The 22,013-nt window shown below is 52.4% G+C and overlaps 1 protein-coding gene and 1 pseudogene across 2 annotated transcripts; both read right to left on the bottom strand.

The window, feature by feature from the left end:
• Window positions 1-270: 270 nt before the first annotated feature.
• Window positions 271-9,665, bottom strand: LOC311328530 (protein O-GlcNAcase-like; the record flags this gene model as incomplete). Its single annotated transcript, XM_084462487.1, has 10 exons — window positions 9,637-9,665; window positions 7,781-8,002; window positions 6,024-6,075; window positions 5,223-5,320; window positions 3,842-3,972; window positions 3,486-3,657; window positions 2,037-2,135; window positions 1,178-1,462; window positions 590-745; window positions 271-443 (listed from the first exon to the last, which is right to left on the bottom strand). Coding segments are annotated over exons 2-10 (1,374 nt in total), but the record flags the coding sequence as incomplete, so codon positions are not given.
• A 6,980-nt stretch (window positions 9,666-16,645) lies between these two features.
• LOC311328531 lies at window positions 16,646-21,534 on the bottom strand (annotated as a pseudogene). The gene is made up of 7 exons (XR_014631365.1): window positions 20,826-21,534; window positions 20,500-20,762; window positions 19,861-20,070; window positions 17,902-17,980; window positions 17,661-17,782; window positions 17,334-17,485; window positions 16,646-17,055 (listed from the first exon to the last, which is right to left on the bottom strand). The product of XR_014631365.1 is annotated as an uncharacterized misc_RNA (transcript).
• Window positions 21,535-22,013: the final 479 nt, after the last annotated feature.

The following is a 22,013-nucleotide window of genomic DNA, read 5'->3' as shown; positions in this document are numbered from 1 at the left end:
CTCCCAGTCTGACCATGGTGATATGGACTATATGATGGTGAATAACCAGTCTGACCATGGTGAGATGGACTATATGATGGTGAATAACCAGTCTGACCATGGTGATATGGACTATATGATGGTGAATAACCAGTCTGACCATGGTGATATGGACTATATGATGGTGAATAACCTTATAACAGAGCTCATAACGCTGAATACCAAACTAGTGCTTTAAAAGCAGTTGAGTCTTGCATTTGACTCCAGTAGCTCAGAGAGGCGCCGGCCCACCTCGTCCCCGGGCTGGGGCTTGGTCAGGGGGTGAGCGTGGGGGTCGGGCGCGGTGGACAGGACGGGCTGCTGGAACACGGGGGTGACGGTGGCGCCCGAGCAGAGGGCGGGGGCTCCCGCGGGCGCCGCCTCCACGGCCAGGCACTTGGCGCCGCTGTGAAGCACCTGGCGACCTGAGGGGGAGGAGGAACAGCAGAGCGTCAACAGCGCTGCCCTCATCCATCTCTCCCCAACGCAGCCCTCATCCATCTCTCCCCAATGCAGCCCTCATCCATCTCTCCCCAATGCAGCCCTCATCCATCTCTCCCCAACAACCTACTGTTGTACTGGTGAGCCACTCCGAACTCTCCCATCCACTCGGTCAGCGCCAGCCTGAGGGCCAGCTGAGGGCTGTACAGCTCGTCCGTCTCCAGCTCCTCGTCACCCTCGTTCTCCAGCTTGATCTGGATGGACACCGCGCTGTCCTCCCCGTCCGCTGGGAGAGAGGGGGGGGGGAGGAGGAGGAGGAGGGGGAGGGGGAGAGGAGGAGGGAGGGAGGAGGAGGGGGAGAGGAGGAGGGGGAGAGGAGTGACAGGCAGAGGACGGTGGGGGGGAAGAGAGAGAGAGAGAGATAGAGAGAAATAGAGGGAGAGAGAGAAATGGATAATCATTACAAGTGGCCAATGATTGCTGTCATGGTTTCAGAGAGACGGACACACAAGGATTAACCAGAGAGGGGAGGAGCCGCCTAGACAGGAATTCACATCTTAAAGCTTTAAACAAACTATTCAGTTCCTCAAGAACCCAGGAACCTCACACCAACAGTCAGGGCCGATCAACAGGGATCTAGAATAAACAAGATAAACATGGCAAAAAAGAGCGAAATATCCCTTTTAATCCCCCCCACGTCGTCAGCAGCCCGACTCACTCATCACCACGTCCTTGCGGACGCCGTTCATGTTGGACTTGTACCAGGTGGCCAGGGTGTGGATGGCCACGAAGTTGGACTCGAACTCGCAGTTGGGGTTGGTGAGAACGCCCTTGAGCCGGGGGATGAGCTCGGTGGAGCGGCCCTTATAGGGCCCCAGGAACAGACGCTTCTGGTCGTAGTCGTTGGCGTGGATGTTGTCCCAGATCACCGGGTACCGGCCCAGGATCTTGGACACCTCCTCGATGGACTCCACCGTGATGTCTTTGGACACCACCTTGGGACCTGGGGAACCAGAGTAGCTGTCAGCGCGTTACCAAACCCGCCCGGCACTGTCGGGATCTTATTCTCCCATAATGACCGGCTGGCCATACGTTACCCCTTACTGAACTACTACCCCTCTGTTAATACCCCTGGGTCAGCCCACCCCTTACTGAACCACTACCCATCTGTTAATACCCCTGGGTCAGCCCACCCCTTACTGAACCCCTACCCATCTGTTAATACCCCTGGGTCAGCCCCCCCCTTACTGAACCACTACCCATCTGTTAATACCCCTGGGTCAGCCCACCCCTTACTGAACCACTACCCATCTGTTAATACCCCTGGGTCAGCCCACCCCTTACTGAACCACTACCCATCTGTTAATACCCCTGGGTCAGCCCACCCCTTACTGAACCCCTACCCATCTGTTAATACCCCTGGGTCAGCCCACCCCTTACTGAACCACTACCCATCTGTTAATACCCCTGGGTCAGCCCACCCCTTACTGAACCACTACCCATCTGTTAATACCCCTGGGTCAGCCCACCCCTTACTGAACCACTACCCCTCTGTTAATACCCCTGGGTCAGCCCACCTGTCCACAGCACCTCGATCCCCGGCAGCAGCTTCTCTCCCACGGTGTGGAGGTAGGGGGACTGGGCCACGTTGGGGTAACAGAACGTCCCACAGTACTCTGTAGAGTAGACAGGTGAGTATAGAGTAGACAGGTGAGTGTAGAGTAGACAGGTGAGTATAGAGTAGACAGGTGAGTATAGAGTAGACAGGTGAGTAGAGTAGACAGGTGTGTAGAGTAGACAGGTGAGTATAGAGTAGACAGGTGTGTAGAGTAGACAGGTGAGTATAGAGTAGACAGGTGTGTAGAGTAGACAGGTGTGTATAGAGTAGACAGGTGTGTAGAGTAGACAGGTGAGTATAGAGTAGACAGGTGAGTATAGAGTAGACAGGTGAGTATAGAGTAGACAGGTGAGTATAGAGTAGACAGGTGTGTAGAGTAGACAGGTGTGTATAGAGTAGACAGGTGTGTAGAGTAGACAGGTGAGTATAGAGTAGACAGGTGTGTAGAGTAGACAGGTGAGTATAGATTAGACAGGTGAGTATAGAGTAGACAGGTGAGTATAGAGTAGACAGGTGTGTGTAGAGTAGACAGGTGAGTATAGAGTAGACAGGTGAGTATAGAGTAGACAGGTGTGTAGAGTAGACAGGTGTGTAGAGTAGACAGGTGTGTATAGAGTAGACAGGTGTGTATAGAGTAGACAGGTGTGTAGAGTAGACAGGTGTGTAGAGTAGACAGGTGAGTAGAGTAGACAGGTGTGTAGAGTAGACAGGTGAGTATAGAGTAGACAGGTGTGTAGAGTAGACAGGTGAGTAGAGTAGACAGGTGTGTGTAGAGTAGACAGGTGTGTGTAGAGTAGACAGGTGTGTAGAGTAGACAGGTGTGTAGAGTAGACAGGTGAGTAGAGTAGACAGGTGTGTAGAGTAGACAGGTGTGTGTACAGTAGACAGGTGAGTATAGAGTAGACAGGTGAGTATAGAGTAGACAGGTGAGTATAGAGTAGACAGGTGTGTGTAGAGTAGACAGGTGAGTATAGAGTAGACAGGTGAGTATAGAGTAGACAGGTGAGTATAGAGTAGACAGGTGTGTAGAGTAGACAGGTGAGTATAGAGTAGACAGGTGAGTATAGAGTAGACAGGTGAGTATAGAGTAGACAGGTGTGTAGAGTAGACAGGTGAGTAGAGTAGACAGGTGTGTGTAGAGTAGACAGGTGTGTAGAGTAGACAGGTGTGTACAGTAGACAGGTGTGTGTACAGTAGACAGGTGAGTACAGTAGACAGGTGTGTGTACAGTAGACAGGTGTGTAGAGTAGACAGGTGAGTATAGAGTAGACAGGTGAGTATAGAGTAGACAGGTGTGTACAGTAGACAGGTGTGTACAGTAGACAGGTGTGTGTACAGTAGACAGGTGTGTAGAGTAGACAGGTGTGTACAGTAGACAGGTGTGTACAGTAGACACAGTAGCAGATACCTGTGGGGCAGAAGAGGAAGGTCTCAGGCTCTCCCAGGTACTGGAAGATCTCGTTGGTGATGGACACCTGCGCGTGTGCAAAGGAAGTGAACACCTCCTTGTCGGCGGGACACATGTTGGGGTCGATGTCGTCGAACAGTAAGGCGAAGGACTTGCAGCCGAAGTTGGAGACCTGAGGGAGAGAAGGACCTGTTAGACTGACGGCTCTCATAATGGTCGTCTGGACACGGGTCTGATCTACAACTGAGATCTCTTCTCATGGATACTCTCTGTGGACAGGTTTAAATGTTAAGAGCCGCCACTGATCAGCCCGCCTCAACGTGTTCAGCCAGACTCAACATGAAAGCCAGTCTTGCCTGGTCCAGTTTCCTCTTGAGTGTGGTCACCTCCTTCTGGGTGGAGAAGGTGATGTCCAGGCCGGGGGAGATGGCGTAGATGAACTCTATCTCATACTCCTTAGCAGCTGAGATCAAGGTCATGAGTTGCTCTGAGAGAGAGATAAAAGAAGGAGAAGAAGGAAGAGTTTAATTAGACACAAACGGTTCCCTCTGGGGGTAAATGAGTTCCCCGGTTCTTCTACCCTGGTTCTTCTACCCTGGTTCTTCTACCCTGGTTCTTCTACCCTGGTTCTTCTACCCTGGTTCTTCTACCCTGGTTCTTCTACCCTGGTTCCTGCAGTGAGAACACAGAGGGTCCTAATCCCCGGGGAACAAGAATGTGGTGTGAAAGGACCTTTTGAAAAAGGATAAACAAAGGTAGTTTGTAGTCTACATTGAGGGAAGGTTCTGCATGCAGGGTGTCACAAGGGTTAGGGTTTGAGAGAACCAGCGGGATGTCTAATTACTCAAATAGTTGGGCCTGTTATGACATTAATAAACACTACAGCAGGGCCTGTTATGACACATTAATAAACACTACAGCAGGGCCTGTTATGACACATTAATAAACACTACAGCAGGGCCTGTTATGACACATTAATAAACACTACAGCAGGGCCTGTTATGACACATTAATAAACACTACAGCAGGGCCTGTTATGACACATTAATAAACACTACAGCAGGGCCTGTTATAACACATTAATAAACACTACAGCAGGGCCTGTTATGACACATTAATAACCACTACAGCAGGGCCTGTTATAACACATTCATAAACACTACAGCAGGGCCTGTTATGACACATTAATAACCACTACAGCAGGGTCTGTTATAACACATTCATAAACACTACAGCAGGGCCTGTGCCCATATCACTCATAAGCCAGGGGGTGTGCATGCTTGGGGTCTGTCTGTTCAATGATTGGCTGTTTGTGTGTCATTCGTAGCACGCTCAAGGGATCTGATAGGCTGTTCATGAGTCAGGAAGTGAGCATGCTTGCGATCTCTAACATCATAGCTAATGCTCAGCTGTCGGCACGAAGCTTGAGCAGAAACACGCTTGGTTGACCAGCCAATTAGCATTAGTCTTATTTCAGCACTAGGCGCTGTGTACTATTACCCGTGCCGGTTAATTCACTGTCTGCCGGTTACTGTTAATAAACTATAAACTTAAAACTGTCTATAAGCATTCTTTTTAGGTTGTGGTCATTTCTCTGGACATTATAGCTTGAATATATAGCTACCCTTTATTTGGGACTGTCGGTCTGATATTGTGTAAAATAACAACTTTGACCCGCGGGTCGCCTATTTCCGACCCCTGACCTCCATCCTGGGAGTCAGACTGGACGATGCTTACCTGCTTCCTCCACTGAGTACATCTCCCTCCAGAACATGCGGTGCTTGTAGTCGTCTTTAGGAGCGTACAGGTAGGTGTTCAGACCCCACTTCTGTTGCCTGGGAAACGCAACATATCCTCTGGTTATGATGGGATGGCGTGAGCTTTGAAGTATTCCACCACAAGGGAGTAAACATGTAACCGCGGTATTACGGTAACAGCAGTATTTTTTGGTCACGCGGTAACCTTGGGACTGGCTCGGTCAAACCGTCGGCTAAACTCAGTTCTGGACTGATCAGATGTCTTAGTTATATCAAGGGAGCAGTACTGAGATAAAGCGATAGCAGAATGAACTGCTAGCACCATCCCACAGCCAGACGCAATGAATCAGAGATGAATGTCCCTGTCACCCATGATCAGAGATGAATGTCCCTGTCACCCATGATCAGAGATGAATGTCCCCGTCACCCATGATAAGAGATGAATGTCCCTGTCACCCATGATAAGAGATGAATGTCCCTGTCACCCATGATCATAGATGAATGTCCCTGTCACCCATGATAAGAGATGAATGTCCCTGTCACCCATGATAAGAGATGAATGTCCCTGTCTCCCATGATAAGAGATGAATGTCCCTGTCTCCCATGATAAGAGATGAATGTCCCCGTCACCCATGATAAGAGATGAATGTCCCCGTCACCCATGATAAGAGATGAATGTCCCCGTCACCCATGATAAGAGATGAATGTCCCTGTCACCCATGATAAGAGATGAATGTCCCTGTCACCCAGACCGCTGTGAAGGAACAAGCCATCACATTACCTCCTGAACAACTCCTTCCTCTGTTCCATTGTCCATGGCCGACCATAGAAGCCTGTTACAAACAAGAGACAAACATTCAGATCAATACACGCTGTGCAACATGCAACCTCTGATCCAGCAGGGTTCTCCCCGTTTGCCCCGGGGTATATGAGGGGCTGGTACTCCTGCACATGCTCCGGGGGTATATGAGGGGCTGGTACTCCTGCACATGCTCCGGGGGTATATGAGGGGCTGGTACTCCGGGGGTATATGAGGGGCTGGTACTCCGGGGGTATATGAGGGGTAGGTACTCCGGGGGTATATGAGGGGCTGGTACTCCGGGGGTATATGAGGGGTAGGTACTCCGGGGGTATATGAGGGGCTGGTACTCCGGGGGTATATGAGGGGCTGGTACTCCGGGGGTATATGAGGGGCTGGTACTCCGGGGGTATATGAGGGGCTGGTACTCCGGGGGTATATGAGGGGCTGGTACTCCGGGGGTATATGAGGGGTTGGTGCTCCGGGGGTATATGAGGGGTGGGTACTCCGGGGGTATATGAGGGGTTGGTACTCCGGGGGTATATGAGGGGCTGGTACTCCGGGGGTATATGAGGGGCTGGTACTCCGGGGGTATATGAGGGGTAGGTACTCCGGGGGTATATGAGGGGCTGGTACTCCGGGGGTATATGAGGGGTGGGTACTCCGGGGGTATATGAGGGGCTGGTACTCCGGGGGTATATGAGGGGTGGGTACTCCGGGGGTATATGAGGGGGTGGTACTCCGGGGGTATATGAGGGGCTGGTACTCCGGGGGTATATGAGGGGCTGGTACTCCGGGGGTATATGAGGGGCTGGTACTCCGGGGGTATATGAGGGGTGGTACTCCGGGGGTATATGAGGGGCTGGCCCTCCGGGGGTATATGAGGGGGTGGTACTCCGGGGGTATATGAGGGGTGGGTACTCCGGGGGTATATGAGGGGCGGGTACTCCGGGGGTATATGAGGGGTTGGTACTCCGGGGGTATATGAGGGGTGGGTACTCCGGGGGTATATGAGGGGCGGGTACTCCGGGGGTATATGAGGGGTGGGTACTCCGGGGGTATATGAGGGGCTGGTACTCCGGGGGTATATGAGGGGCTGGTACTCCGGGGGTATATGAGGGGCGGGTACTCCGGGGGTATATGAGGGGTTGGTACTCCGGGGGTATATGAGGGGCTGGTACTCCGGGGGTATATGAGGGGCGGGTACTCCGGGGGTATATGAGGGGCTGGTACTCCGGGGGTATATGAGGGGTTGGTACTCCGGGGGTATATGAGGGGTTGGTACTCCGGGGGTATATGAGGGGGTGGTACTCCGGGGGTATATGAGGGGCAATGCTGCTTGGCGCACTCCCATAACAATGTCGGAGCGCTATAACAATGCAAGTGACAATCAAGTGACAATCCTCGTTATCTGACCTGTATAATGTCTACAATAAGCGGGAACACTCATGATGGACGATACGACTAACCTGGTAACTAACCCTAACCCTGCTGACCACTCGCCCTTGAGGGATATTAGAGGATAACGTTGGCTGATGATGATGATGATGATGATGATGATGAACGTTGGCTGATGCCGTGGGACTAAACTCTGATAACGCGTCTGCATTGTGACAGCTGTCAGGATGATCACTACATTACAGATGATGAGGGCGTCTGTTCTGCACATCATCACAGCATCAGGAACGCACAATTACATCATCTCTAACGTTAGCCTGCTAACTGGAAAATGCATTCACCTTCAACCACGCCGCTGATGAACTTCCTGTTCCCCGTCGGTTCTACTCCGAGGTTCGGTTCCTCCGCCGGTCTGGGAGCTCGGTTAGGGTCAGGGTTAGGGTCAGGGTCAGGGTGAGGGTTAGGGGCACACGCCTCGGCAGCCCCGGGACTGGGGCTCGGTTCTGCCTCCACCAGGGACGGCTCCAGGGTCTTGTCTTTCTGAACCATTCTCTAGAGGAATCCTAGTGCAAGTTAACTAGAAGCGCTCAGTACTGCGGCGATAAAGACAGAACGGCTCAAACAAGAAAGTCCTGACCCAAAACTCAACTAGGGGGTTCAGGTTAGTGAACTAGGGGGTTCAGGTTAGTGAACTAGGGGGTTCAGGTTAGTGAACTAGGGGGTTCAGGTTAGTGAACTAGGGGGTTAGGGTTAGTGAACTAGGGGGTTCAGGTTAGTGAACTAGGGGGTTCAGGTTAGTGAACTAGGGGGTTAGGGTTAGTGAACTAGGGGGTTCAGGTTAGTGAACTAGGGGGTTAGGGTTAGTGAACTAGGGGGTTCAGGTTAGTGAACTAGGGGGTTCAGGTTAGTGAACTAGGGGGTTAGGGTTAGTGAACTAGGGGGTTCAGGTTAGTGAACTAGGGGGTTCAGGTTAGTGAACTAGGGGGTTCAGGTTAGTGAACTAGGGGGTTCAGGTTAGTGAACTAGGGGGTTAGGGTTAGTGAACTAGGGGGTTAGGGTTAGTGAACTAGGGGGTTAGGGTTAGTGGACTAGGGGGTTCAGGTTAGTGAACTAGGGGGTTAGGGTTAGTGAACTAGGGGGTTCAGGTTAGTGGGCTAGGGGGTTAGGGTTAGTGAACTAGGGGGTTCAGGTTAGTGGGCTAGGGGGTTAGGGTTAGTGAACTAGGGGGTTCAGGTTAGTGGGCTAGGGGGTTCAGGTTAGTGAACTAGGGGGTTAGGGTTAGTGAACTAGGGGGTTCAGGTTAGTGAACTAGGGGGTTAGGGTTAGTGAACTAGGGGGTTAGGGTTAGTGAACTAGGGGGTTCAGGTTAGTGAACTAGGGGGTTCAGGTTAGTGAACTAGGGGGTTCAGGTTAGTGAACTAGGGGGTTCAGGTTAGTGAACTAGGGGGTTCAGGTTAGTGAACTAGGGGGTTCAGGTTAGTGAACTAGGGGGTTAGGGTTAGTGAACTAGGGGGTTCAGGTTAGTGAACTAGGGGGTTAGGGTTAGTGAACTAGGGGGTTAGGGTTAGTGAACTAGGGGGTTCAGGTTAGTGAACTAGGGGGTTCAGGTTAGTGAACTAGGGGGTTCAGGTTAGTGAACTAGGGGGTTAGGGTTAGTGAACTAGGGGGTTCAGGTTAGTGAACTAGGGGGTTAGGGTTAGTGAACTAGGGGGTTCAGGTTAGTGAACTAGGGGGTTAGGGTTAGTGAACTAGGGGGTTCAGGTTAGTGAACTAGGGGGTTCAGGTTAGTGAACTAGGGGGTTAGGGTTAGTGAACTAGGGGGTTAGGGTTAGTGGGTCATCTGTTAGAAACAGGACCAGACTGCTATGCTAACGGTAGCTAATGCTATGCTAACCTGAGCTAATGCTATGCTAACCTGAGCTAATGCTATGCTAACGGTAGCTAATGCTATGCTAACGGTAGCTAATGCTATGCTAACCTGAGCTAATGCTATGCTAACGGTAGCTAATGCTATGCTAACGGTAGCTAATGCTAATGATGCGATGCTAGCAGCTAAACCGAGCAAAACGTTATCGACACAATTCTGACAGTCTAGACGAATATCATCTAATATGTTTATATTCCCTTATTTACATGCAAACACGGAAAATGTACGATTAATATCCCGCTCCTGTCTTCCTGATCAATTCTCTCTTACCGTTCGTGTTGATTTGGACTGCTTCTTCCTGTTTACACCCACTGCGCATGCCCAGGAAACCTGATCCAGCCAGTCACAACCGGATTAATGTGACAAAACACAGACAAGATGTTCCCCTCTGAACAAGATGAGCTACTCTGAACAAGATGTTCCCCTCTGAACAAGATGAGCTACTCTGAACCAGATGAGCTACTCTGAACAAGATGTTCCCCTCTGAACAAGATGAGCTACTCTGAACCAGATGAGCTACTCTGAACCAGATGAGCTACTCTGAACAAGATGTTCCCCTCTGAACAAGATGAGCTACTCTGAACAAGATGTTCCCCTCTGAACCAGATGAGCTACTCTGAACAAGATGAGCTACTCTGAACAAGATGTTCCCCTCTGAACAAGATGTTCCCCTCTGAACCAGATGAGCTACTCTGAACAAGATGAGCTACTCTGAACAAGATGAGCTACTCTGAACAAGATGTTCCCCTCTGAACCAGATGAGCTACTCTGAACAAGATGAGCTACTCTGAACCAGATGAGCTACTCTGAACCAGATGAGCTACTCTGAACCAGATGAGCTACTCTGAACAAGATGTTCCCCTCTGAACAAGATGTTCCCCTCTGAACAAGATGTTCCCCTCTGAACCAGATGAGCTACTCTGAACCAGATGTTCCCCTCTGAACCAGATGAGCTACTCTGAACAAGATGTTCCCCTCTGAACAAGATGTTCCCCTCTGAACCAGATGAGCTACTCTGAACCAGATGAGCTACTCTGAACAAGATGTTCCCCTCTGAACAAGATGAGCTACTCTGAACAAGATGAGCTACTCTGAACCAGATGAGCTACTCTGAACAAGATGTTCCCCTCTGAACCAGATGAGCTACTCTGAACAAGATGTTCCCCTCTGAACCAGATGAGCTACTCTGAACAAGATGTTCCCCTCTGAACAAGATGAGCTACTCTGAACAAGATGTTCCCCTCTGAACAAGATGTTCCCCTCTGAACAAGATGAGCTACTCTGAACCAGATGAGCTACTCTGAACAAGATGTTCCCCTCTGAACAAGATGAGCTACTCTGAACAAGATGAGCTACTCTGAACCAGATGAGCTACTCTGAACAAGATGTTCCCCTCTGAACCAGATGAGCTACTCTGAACAAGATGTTCCCCTCTGAACAAGATGAGCTACTCTGAACAAGATGAGCTACTCTGAACCAGATGAGCTACTCTGAACAAGATGTTCCCCTCTGAACCAGATGAGCTACTCTGAACAAGATGTTCCCCTCTGAACCAGATGAGCTACTCTGAACAAGATGTTCCCCTCTGAACCAGATGAGCTACTCTGATCCATATGTGACTACACACTATAACAACTCTGATCCATATGTGACTACACACTATAACAACTCTGATCCATATGTGACTACACACTATAACAACTCTGATCCATATGTGACTACACATTTAAACAACTCTGATCCATATGTGACTACACATTTAAACAACTCTGATCCATATGTGACTACACATTTAAACAGCTCTGATCCATGTGTGACTACACATTTAAACAACTCTGATCCATATGTGACTACACATTTAAACAACTCTGATCCATATGTGACTACACATTTACACAACTCTGATCCATATGTGACTACACATTTAAACAACTCTGATCCATATGTGACTACACATTTACACAACTCTGATCCATATGTGACTACACATTTACACAACTCTGATCCATATGTGACTACACATTTACACAACTCTGATCCATATGTGACTACACATTTACACAACTCTGATCCATATGTGACTTCACATTTAAACAACTCTGTGGACATGTCCAACGATAAGTGCTGAAAACACACACTGCTCCTTGGTGTGGTTATATATGCTCGTTTCTGTGGGTCATGGGTGCATCTTCTGTGTGTCACGCCGGTATTTGGGATGGAGTTGAACATCTTGACTCAGGGAAGAGCTCTCTGTCCATATAAGGACTTGTGCTCGATAGCAGCTCATTTGACTGCAACCTTTGAATGCATCAACCGAGAAGATCACTTGCGTGTTGAGTACACAGGGTCTGACGAGGCCAGTCTACAGGGTGTTGAGTACACAGGGTCTGACGAGGCCAGTCTACAGGGTGTTGAGTACACAGGGTCTGACGAGGCCAGTCTACAGGGTGTTGAGTACACAGGGTCTGACGAGGCCAGTCTACAGGGTGTTGAGTACACAGGGTCTGACGAGGCCAGTCTACAGGGATTGAGCACAACTCCTGGTTCAGTTGGCTTGGCAGTCATGTTTTCAGTCTTGGGAGTGTGACCTGCTGTAGACCTGCTGTAGACCTGCTGTAGACCTGCTATAGACCTGCTGTAGACCTGCTATAGACCTGCTGTAGACCTGCTATAGACCTGCTGTAGACCTGCTGTAGTCCTGCTGTAGACCTGCTATAGACCTGCTGTAGACCTGCTATAGACCTGCTGTAGACCTGCTGTAGACCTGCTGTAGACCTGCTATAGACCTGCTGTAGACCTGCTGTAGACCTGCTGTAGACCTGCTATAGACCTGCTGTAGACCTGCTGTAGACCTGCTGTAGACCTGCTATAGACCTGCTGTAGACCTGCTGTAGACCTGCTATAGACCTGCTGTAGACCTGCTGTAGACCTGCTATAGACCTGCTGTAGCCCTGCTGTAGCCCTGCTGTAGTCCTGCTGTAGACCTGCCGTAGACCTGCCGTAGTCCTGCTGTAGACCTGCTGTAGACCTGCTGTAGTCCTGCTGTAGACCTGCCGTAGACCTGCTGTAGTCCTGCTGTAGACCTGCTGTAGTCCTGCTGTAGACCTGCTGTAGACCTGCTGTAGTCCTGCTGTAGTCCTGCTGTAGACCCGCTGTAGTCTGTAGACCTGCTGTAGTCCTGCTGTAGACCTGCTGTAGTCTGTAGACCTGCTGTAGACCTGCTGTAGACCTGCTGTAGTCCTGCTGTAGACCTGCTGTAGACCCGCTGTAGTCTGTAGACCCGCTGTAGTCTGTAGACCTGCTGTAGTCCTGCTGTAGACCCGCTGTAGTCAGGTCTAATCAGAAAAGAATTGATTCCATAAGTAGCCTATTCATGTGGTCTTCTTTGGAAAATTGTTGAAGCTCCATCACGTTGGATAAGTGTTTGTAAGTCTTGCCACAGATTCTCAATTGGATTGACGTCTGGATAATATTGACTATTATTTTATTTTGAGTAGGCCTATATATATATATTTTGTTTTCAGTGTGGCTTGGCTGTATGTTTTGGGTCTGTCCCGAGTCCCAGGTCTCTTGCAGACTGCAGGTTTTCCTCCAGAATGCATCTGTAGCTTCATGGATGTGGGACTTCAGGCCCTTTTACGGCAAACAAAACGCTTGAGGCCAAAAAAAAGTTTAGACTTGATCAGACGATAGAAAATTCTTCCACTTGGAGTCGAGCCTCCCTCGACCAGCCCTACCAGGAGCTCCAGGGACGGTTGATTTCTATTCGCAGTCAAATATCTTGTCATTCAGTTCAATAACATCCCCCCAAATCCTGCTGAAAACTGACATAGTCCAACATCCACTTTGAAGATGTTACAAGAAAGAAACCACCATGCTACATACTGAGTGTTTATTTCATCAGTTTATCTATAGGACTTCAGAGAGGCCGAGTACTCCATCAATATGGGTGAATACTGTTCATACTATTAGAATGGAATAGGGTTTATTATGTCCATAGATCAGTGATCATGAGTTGAGCCCTTTCTCAACCACTAAGCAGCCATTTCCTCCAATTACACATCACCACCCACTCAGAGATCAGGGCTGCGTCTCACCTAGTAGCCTGGCTTACCTACTGCTCTCACCTAGTAGCCCGGCTTACCTACTGCTCTCACCTAGTAGCCTGGCTTACCTACTGCTCTCACCTAGTAGCCTAGTTTACCTACTGCTCTCACCTAGTAGCCTGGCTTACCTACTGCTCTCACCTAGTAGCCTAGTTTACCTACTGCTCTCACCTAGTAGCCCAGCTTACCTACTGCTCTTACCTAGTAGCCCATCTTACCTACTGCTCTCACCTAGTAGCCCGGCTCACCTACTGCTCTCACCTAGTAGCCCATCTTACCTACTGCTCTCACCTAGTAGCCTAGCTTACCTACTGCTCTCACCTAGTAGCCCATCTTACCTACTGCTCTCACCTAGTAGCCTAGCTTACCTACTGCTCTCACCTAGTAGCCTAGCTTACCTACTGCTCTCACCTAGTAGCCTAGCTTACCTACTGCTCTCACCTAGTAGCCCATCTTACCTACTGCTCTCACCTAGTAGCCCATCTTACCTACTGCTCTCACCTAGTAGCCCATCTTACCTACTGCTCTCACCTAGTAGCCCATCTTACCTACTGCTCTCACCTAGTAGCCCATCTTACCTACTGCTCTCACCTAGTAGCCCATCTTACCTACTGCTCTCACCTAGTAGCCTGGCTCACCTACTGCTCTCACCTAGTAGCCTGGCTTACCTACTGCTCTCACCTAGTAGCCCAGCTTACCTACTGCTCTCACCTAGTAGCCCGGCTTACCTACTGCTCTCCCCTAGTAGCCCATCTTACCTACTGCTCTCACCTAGTAGCCTGGCTTACCTACTGCTCTCACCTAGTAGCCTAGTTTACCTACTGCTCTCACCTAGTAGCCTAGCTTACCTACTGCTCTCACCTAGTAGCCTGGCTTACCTACTGCTCTCACCTAGTAGCCTGGCTTACCTACTGCTCTCACCTAGTAGCCTGGCTTACCTACTGCTCTCACCTAGTAGCCCGGCTTACCTACTGCTCTCACCTAGTAGCCCGGCTTACCTACTGCTCTCACCTAGTAGCCCATCTTACCTACTGCTCTCACCTAGTAGCCTGGCTTACCTACTGCTCTCACCTAGTAGCCTAGCTTACCTACTGCTCTCACCTAGTAGCCCGGCTTACCTACTGCTCTCACCTAGTAGCCCGGCTTACCTACTGCTCTCACCTAGTAGCCCATCTTACCTACTGCTCACACCTAGTAGCCTGGCTTACCTACTGCTCTCACCTAGTAGCCCATCTTACCTACTGCTCTCACCTAGTAGCCTAGCTTACCTACTGCTCTCACCTAGTAGCCTAGCTTACCTACTGCTCTCACCTAGTAGCCCGGCTTACCTACTGCTCTCACCTAGTAGCCCGGCTTACCTACTGCTCTCACCTAGTAGCCCATCTCACCTACTGCTCTCACCTAGTAGCCCATCTCACCTACTGCTCTCACCTAGTAGCCTGGCTTACCTACTGCTCTCACCTAGTAGCCCGGCTTACCTACTGCTCTCACCTAGTAGCCCGGCTTACCTACTGCTCTCACCTAGTAGCCCGGCTTACCTACTGCTCTCACCTAGTAGCCCGGCTTACCTACTGCTCTCACCTAGTAGCCTAGCTTACCTACTGCTCTCACCTAGTAGCCTAGCTTACCTACTGCTCTCACCTAGTAGCCTGGCTTACCTACTGCTCTCACCTAGTAGCCTAGCTTACCTACTGCTCTCACCTAGTAGCCTGGCTTACCTACTGCTCTCACCTAGTAGCCCGGCTTACCTACTGCTCTTACCTAGTAGCCTAGCTTACCTACTGCTCTCACCTAGGAGCCTGGCTTACCCAGTAGCCCGGCTTACCCAGTAGCCTAGCCCAATACATCCATGAGCCTAGCTTACCTAGTAGCCCGGCTTACCTAGTAGCCCGCCTTACCTAGTAGCCCGGCTTACCTAGTAGCCCGGCTTACCTAGTAGCCCGGCTCACCTAGTAGCCCGTCTCACCTAGTAGCCCGTCTCACCTAGTAGCCCGTCTCACCTAGTAGCCCGGCTCACCTAGTAGCCTAGCTTACCTACTGCTCTCACCTAGTAGCCTGGCTCACCTACTGCTCTCACCTAGTAGCCCGGCTTACCTAGTAGCCCGGCTCACCTAGTAGCCTAGCTTACCTACTGCTCTCACCTAGTAGCCCGGCTCACCTAGTAGCCCGGCTTACCTACTGCTCTCACCTAGTAGCCCGGCTTACCTACTGCTCTCACCTAGTAGCCCAGCTTACCTACTGCTCTCACCTAGTAGCCCAGCTCACCTACTGCTCTTACCTAGTAGCCCGGCTTACCTACTGGGTTCACCCTAGCGCTGCGATGCCTCTGGGAAACTCAGCCCAGGTCAATCTACACACAAGTACAAGTCTTGCAATCTACAAATCAAGCAATCTGCAATCTAATTGCTTTCTCATTCAAAAAGATCTACAGATCCAACACACAAATCTCATGAGAAACAGACAGACTACCCACCCAGTTCAAGTGTTGGGTTTAAACACAGACTACCCACCCAGTTCAAGTGTTGGGTTTAAACACAGACTACCCACCCAGTTCAAGTACCCTAACCCTGACTACCCACCCAGTTCAAGTACCCTAACCCTAACCCTGACTACCCACCCAGTTCAAGTACCCTAACCCTAACCCTGACTACCCACCCAGTTCAAGTGTTGGGTTTAAACAGACAGACTACCCACCCAGTTCAAGTACCCTAACGCTCTACAGATCCTTCAAGTACCCTAACCCTCTACAGATCCTTCAAGTACCCTAACCCTCTACAGATCCTTCAAGTACCCTAACCCTCTACAGATCCTTCAAGTACCCTAACACTCTACAGATCCTTCAAGTACCCTAACCCTCTACAGATCCTTCTAGTACCCTAACCCTCTACAGATCCTTCTAGTACCCTAACCCTCTACAGATCCAACACGCAAATCTCATGAGAATAACCAGACAGACTACCCACCCAGTTCAAGTACCCTAACCCTAACCCTAATAACCAGACAGACTACCCACCCAGTTCAAGTACCCTAACCCTAACTCTAACCCATGAGAAGAAACAGACAGACTACCCACCCAGTTCATGTGTTCGGTTTATTCAGGTTTGCACTACATTTCTTTAATGCAATTCAACCTCTTCACAAACATAAGAGATCATTTAAACTTAGTTTCCCATTTTAAAAATGTTTCTTTTTCCATACATGATGGCAAATCTGATTATACATTTAAATAAATTCCTCTTTAAAAAAAAAAAATGTGTAGGTTTTCCATTTATTCCATCTTTTTTAGTTTTTACTCTTCCTCTTTTCATACAAATCTTCACTTCAATAGAAGGTGTTAGCTTGCAGAAACAAAAACAAAAACAAAATCAAAATAATGACAGTTTGGTTTTAAAGGCAGCGTTGGCGGTTGGGAGCCGGCCAACGGCTCTGAGGTAAATCAACTGTCGGTCCGTCGGTCGTCCTCAGCCATGGCTGAGCCTCTGTTACCTCTTCTGAGTCTTCTGGGCCTGCTTCAGTAAAGTGTCAAAGTCTAGTGCATCAAACCGGCCCTTCACAGGCAACGGCTCATACTCTCGATTCGAATCTGTACAGGAAGGAGAGGAGGGAGGGAGGGAGGGAGGGAGGGAGGGAGAGAGGGAGGGAGAGGAGGGAGGGAGAGATGGTTGACATCACGAAAGACAGGAGCTTCAGCACAGTCAGTGCACATTTCAGACGTCTGCTGAACTTTCAACAGCAAAACTTTAGTCAAGATTGGTCAGAACAGGGAGCTGAACTAGTACTGGTGGTACCCCTGCTTGGGCCCTGCTCGGTTCTACTCAATGAAGGGTTTCCTCCGTCTCATAACAAATGTAAACTATTTACCAAGATCAGCATAGCTGGTCCTGCAGAACTGTCTCCGGCCTCCGAAGCAGAGGTCAAAGGGCAGCTCGTCGGGTTTGCGGAGCTTGCCCCCGTTCTCGATGGCCGTGAAGGCGTCCTTGGTGTCGTAGTAGGTCACAAACCCATAGTTGTCCCTGGGATGGACAGAAAGAGGGGAGACATTAAGAATAGTAGGCAGGGCATGTAGGAAAGGAGGGTCACGGGGGGGTCCCTGTAGAGGAGGGTACCAGGGGGGTCCCTGTAGAGGAGGGGGGGGTCCCTGTAGAGGAGGGTCACAGGGGGGTCCCTGTAGAGGAGGGTTGGTCTCACCCCTGGTCTCTGAAGTGGAGGGTGCACTCCTCTATCTCTCCGTAGTGGGAGAAGCGCTCCTTCAGCTCCTTCCTGGTCATGGTTGCTCGGATACGGCCCACGTAAACGATCCTGCGCTCCTCCTGGGGTTAAGGGTCAAGGGTTAAGGGTTAGGGGTCAGAGGACGCCAGCATCAGGACAGGTTTCTACTACTTTAACACTTGATCTGCAGTTTGACTGGTTCCTGTTCCTGTTCACTCACGATGGCCTTCTCCTTCCTCCTCTGCGCCTCGGGGCTGTTCTCTGAGGAGGCGTGTCGGTAGCCTGGCCTGGAGGAGGGGCTGAGAGAGAGAGAGAGAGAGAGAGAGAGAGAGAGAGAGAGAGACATTCATGAGACGCTGCTCCAGAGAGAGAGAGAGAGAGACATTCATGAGACGCTGCTCCAGAGAGAGAGAGAGAGAGAGAGAGAGAGAGAGACATTCATGAGACGCTGCTCCAGAGAGAGAGAGAGAGAGAGAGAGAGAGAGAGAGACATTCATGAGACGCTGCTCCAGAGAGAGAGAGAGAGAGAGAGAGAGAGAGAGACATTCATGAGACGCTGCTCCAGAGAGAGAGAAAGAAAGAGAGAGAGAAACACATTCAGTCTAGACCAGGACAGTCTCTCCTCCCAGTCTAGACCAGTCTCTCCTACCAGTCTAGACCAGTCTCTCCTACCAGTCTCTCCTACCAGTCTCTCCTACCAGTCTAGACCAGTCTCTCCTACCAGTCTAGACCAGTCTCTCCTACCAGGCCAGTCTCTCCTACCAGTCTAGACCAGTCTCTCCTACCAGTCTCTCCTACCAGTCTAGACCAGTCTCTCGTACCAGGCCAGTCTCTCCTACCAGGCCAGTCTCTCCTACCAGTCTAGACCAGTCTCTCCTACCAGTCTCTCCTACCAGTCTAGACCAGTCTCTCGTACCAGGCCAGTCTCTCCTACCAGGCCAGTCTCTCCTACCAGGCCAGTCTCTCTACCAGGCCAGTCTCTCCTACCAGACCAGTCTCTCCTACCAGGACAGTCTCTCTACCAGGCCAGTCTCTCCTACCAGGCCAGTCTCTCCTACCAGGCCAGTCTCTCTACCAGGCCAGTCTCTCCTACCAGGCCAGTCTCTCTACCAGGCCAGTCTCTCCTACCAGGCCAGTCTCTCTACCAGGCCAGTCTCTCCTACCAGACCAGTCTCTCGTACCAGGCCAGTCTCTCCTACCAGGCCAGTCTCTCCTACCAGGCCAGTCTCTCTACCAGGCCAGTCTCTCCTACCAGACCAGTCTCTCCTACCAGTCCAGTCTCTCTACCAGACCAGTCTCTCGTACCAGGCCAGTCTCTCCTACCAGACCAGTCTCTCCTACCAGGCCAGTCTCTCCTACCAGGCCAGTCTCTCGTACCAGGCCAGTCTCTCCTACCAGGCCAGTCTCTCCTACCAGGCCAGTCTCTAGACCAGGCCAGTCTCTCGTACCAGGCCAGTCTCTCTACCAGGCCAGTCTCTCCTACCAGGCCAGTCTCTCCTACCAGGCCAGTCTCTCTACCAGGCCAGTCTCTCCTACCAGGCCAGTCTCTCCTACCAGGCCAGTCTCTAGACCAGGACAGTCTCTCCTACCAGGCCAGTCTCTCCTACCAGGCCAGTCTCTCCTACCAGGCCAGTCTCTCCTACCAGGCCAGTCTCTAGACCAGGACAGTCTCTCCTACCAGGCCAGTCTCTCCTACCAGGCCAGTCTCTCCTACCAGGCCAGTCTCTCCTACCAGTCTCTCCTACCAGTCTCTCCTACCAGGCCAGTCTCTAGACCAGGCCAGTCTCTCCTACCAGGCCAGTCTCTCCTACCAGGCCAGTCTCTCTACCAGGCCAGTCTCTCTACCAGGCCAGTCTCTCTACCAGGCCAGTCTCTCCTACCAGGCCAGTCTCTCTACCAGGCCAGTCTCTCTACCAGGCCAGTCTCTCCTACCAGGCCAGTCTCTCTACCAGGCCAGTCTCTCCTACCAGGCCAGTCTCTCTACCAGGCCAGTCTCTCCTACCAGGACAGTCTCTCCTACCAGGACAGTCTCTCTACCAGGCCAGTCTCTCCTACCAGGCCAGTCTCTCCTACCAGGACAGTCTCTCCTACCAGGACAGTCTCTCTACCAGGCCAGTCTCTCGTACCAGGACGGTCTCTCCTACCAGGACAGTCTCTCTACCAGGCCAGTCTCTCGTACCTGTGCAGGTGGCCGTCTCTCCTCCAGCCTCCTCCTCCTCTCCGCGGGGAGCGTGAGCGCGAGCGGCTCCAGGATCCGGAGCGAGACGAGGAGTACGAGTACCTCCTCCTCCGCCGGGGAGGTGAGTGAGAGACGGAGGGAGAGGAGGAGGAGCAGGAGGAGGAGCAGGAGGAGGAGCTGGAGTTGCTCTCAGAGCGACGAGGGCGGAACCTGGAGTGGAGAGAGAGAGAGAGAGAGAGAGGGAGGGAGAGAGAGAGAGAGAGAGAGAGAGAGAGAGAGAGAGAGAGGGAGAGAGCGAGAGAGCGAGAGAGGGAGAGGGAGAGGGAGAGGGAGAGGGAGAGGGAGAGGGAGAGGGAGAGAGGGAGAGAGAGAGAGGGAGAGAGAGAGAGAGAGAGAGAGAGAGAGAGAGAGTGTTCAGTATACCCATTTAACCAGCACAGAGCCCCTAGTGGACAATACTGGACCTGCAGGGTAGTAAACAGAGAGAGCAGTGGGGGAGTGGGGAGGGACAGGGGGGAGGAGGGGGGGAGGGACAGGGGGGGAGGAGGGGGGAGGGACAGGGGGGAGGAGGGGGGAGGAGGGGGGAGGGACAGGGGGGAGGAGTGGGGAGGGACAGGGGGGAGGAGGGGGGGTTCTCACCTCTTCTTAGGCGGGGGAGCGGGATCTAGACTGGGAGGAGGAGGAGGAGGAGCAGTGGGAGTCGGACTCTGAGGCGCTGGAGGCAGGACTGGAGGAGCGCTGGTTCCCTCTCCTCCTCCTGGACCTGCCCCTCTTCCCCCCTCCTCTCCCTGGCGCCGGGGGAGTAGCCGCGGTACGTCCTCCCGGGAGCAGGCTCCTCCTCCTCCAGCCTGGCGGGGGAGGCGTCCGGGGTCTCCAGCACCGAGCTGCCCAGGGCCCGGTCCGGCCCGTCATCCTTCTCCCCCGGGGCGGGTGAGGGGGTCTGGGGCGCGGGGGCAGGGGGTCGCGGGGCAGGTGAGGGGGTCTGGGGCGCGGGGGCAGGGGGTCGCGGGGCAGGTGAGGGGGTTTGGGGCGCGGGGGCAGGGGGTCGCAGGGCAGGTGAGGGGTTCTGGGGCGCGGGGGTCTGGGGCGCGGGGGTCTGGGGAGCGGGCGCAGGTGAGGGGGTTTGGGGCGCGGGGGCAGGGGGGGCGCGGGGCAGGTGAGGGGTTCGGGGGCGCGGGGGCAGGTGAGGGGTTCTGGGGCGCGGGGGCAGGGGGTCGCAGGGCAGGTGAGGGGTTCTGGGGCGCGGGGGTCTTCTCCCCCGGGGCAGGTGAGGGGGTCTGGGGCGCGGGGGCAGGAGAGGGGGTCTGGGGCGCGGGGGCAGGGGGTCTCGGGGGGGTGGGCCCTGTAGTGGTGCTGGGAGGGAGCTGGATGGTCCCGATGGTGATGGACGACTGCTGCTTGACGTTCCAGCGCTTAGCCGGCTCCGTGGCGGCGGGGTCCCAGGGGGGGAGGCAGTAGTCGTGGTCCAGCAGGCCAGGGCGGGGTCCACCGGGGGGGCGGGGCCGGACGGGGCCTTGCTCCGGAGCTTGGTGGAGGGGAGGGGCCGGGCGTCTATCTGGATGGCCTTGGAGGGGGAGGGCTTGGGGCCCTCGGAGGCCCTGCCCTTCCCCAGGACGACCACGGGAGCCAGGGGCCTCCACATCTGGTGAGGAGGAGTGGCTGGAGGAGTCAGGGCTGGAGGGAGGGCAGGAGAGAGAGAGAGAGAGAGAGAGAGAGAGGGCAGGAGAGAGAGAGAGAGAGAGAGAGAGAGAGGGCAGGAGAGAGAGAGAGAGAGGGCAGGAGAGAGAGAGAGAGAGAGAGAGAGGGCAGGAGAGAGAGAGAGAGAGAGAGAGAGAGAGAGAGGGCAGGAGAGAGAGAAGGAGAGAGAGGGCAGGAGAGAGAGAAAGAGAAAAAGAGAGAGAGAGAAACCAGTTACAGTTCACCATGAGGTCAAACACCACCAACTCTGAACCTCAACAGCACATGTTCAGCAACATGCAGGTGTGTAGTGTGTAGTGGTGTGTGTAGCTCTGTGTAGTGGTGTGTGTAGCTCTGTAGTGTGTGTAGTGGTGTGTGTACTGGTGTGTGTAGTGGTGTGTGTAGTGGTGTGTGTAGTGGTGTGTGTAGCTCCGTGTAGTGGTGTGTGTAGTGGTGTGTGTAGTGGTGTGTGTAGT

Source organism: Borostomias antarcticus, assembly GCF_949987555.1.
Source record: "Borostomias antarcticus genome assembly, contig: scaffold_544, whole genome shotgun sequence".
NCBI classification, from domain to species: domain Eukaryota; kingdom Metazoa; phylum Chordata; class Actinopteri; order Stomiiformes; family Stomiidae; genus Borostomias; species Borostomias antarcticus.
Note: the sequence above shows the minus strand (reverse complement) of the source record. Positions and strands in the feature narration are given on the sequence as shown.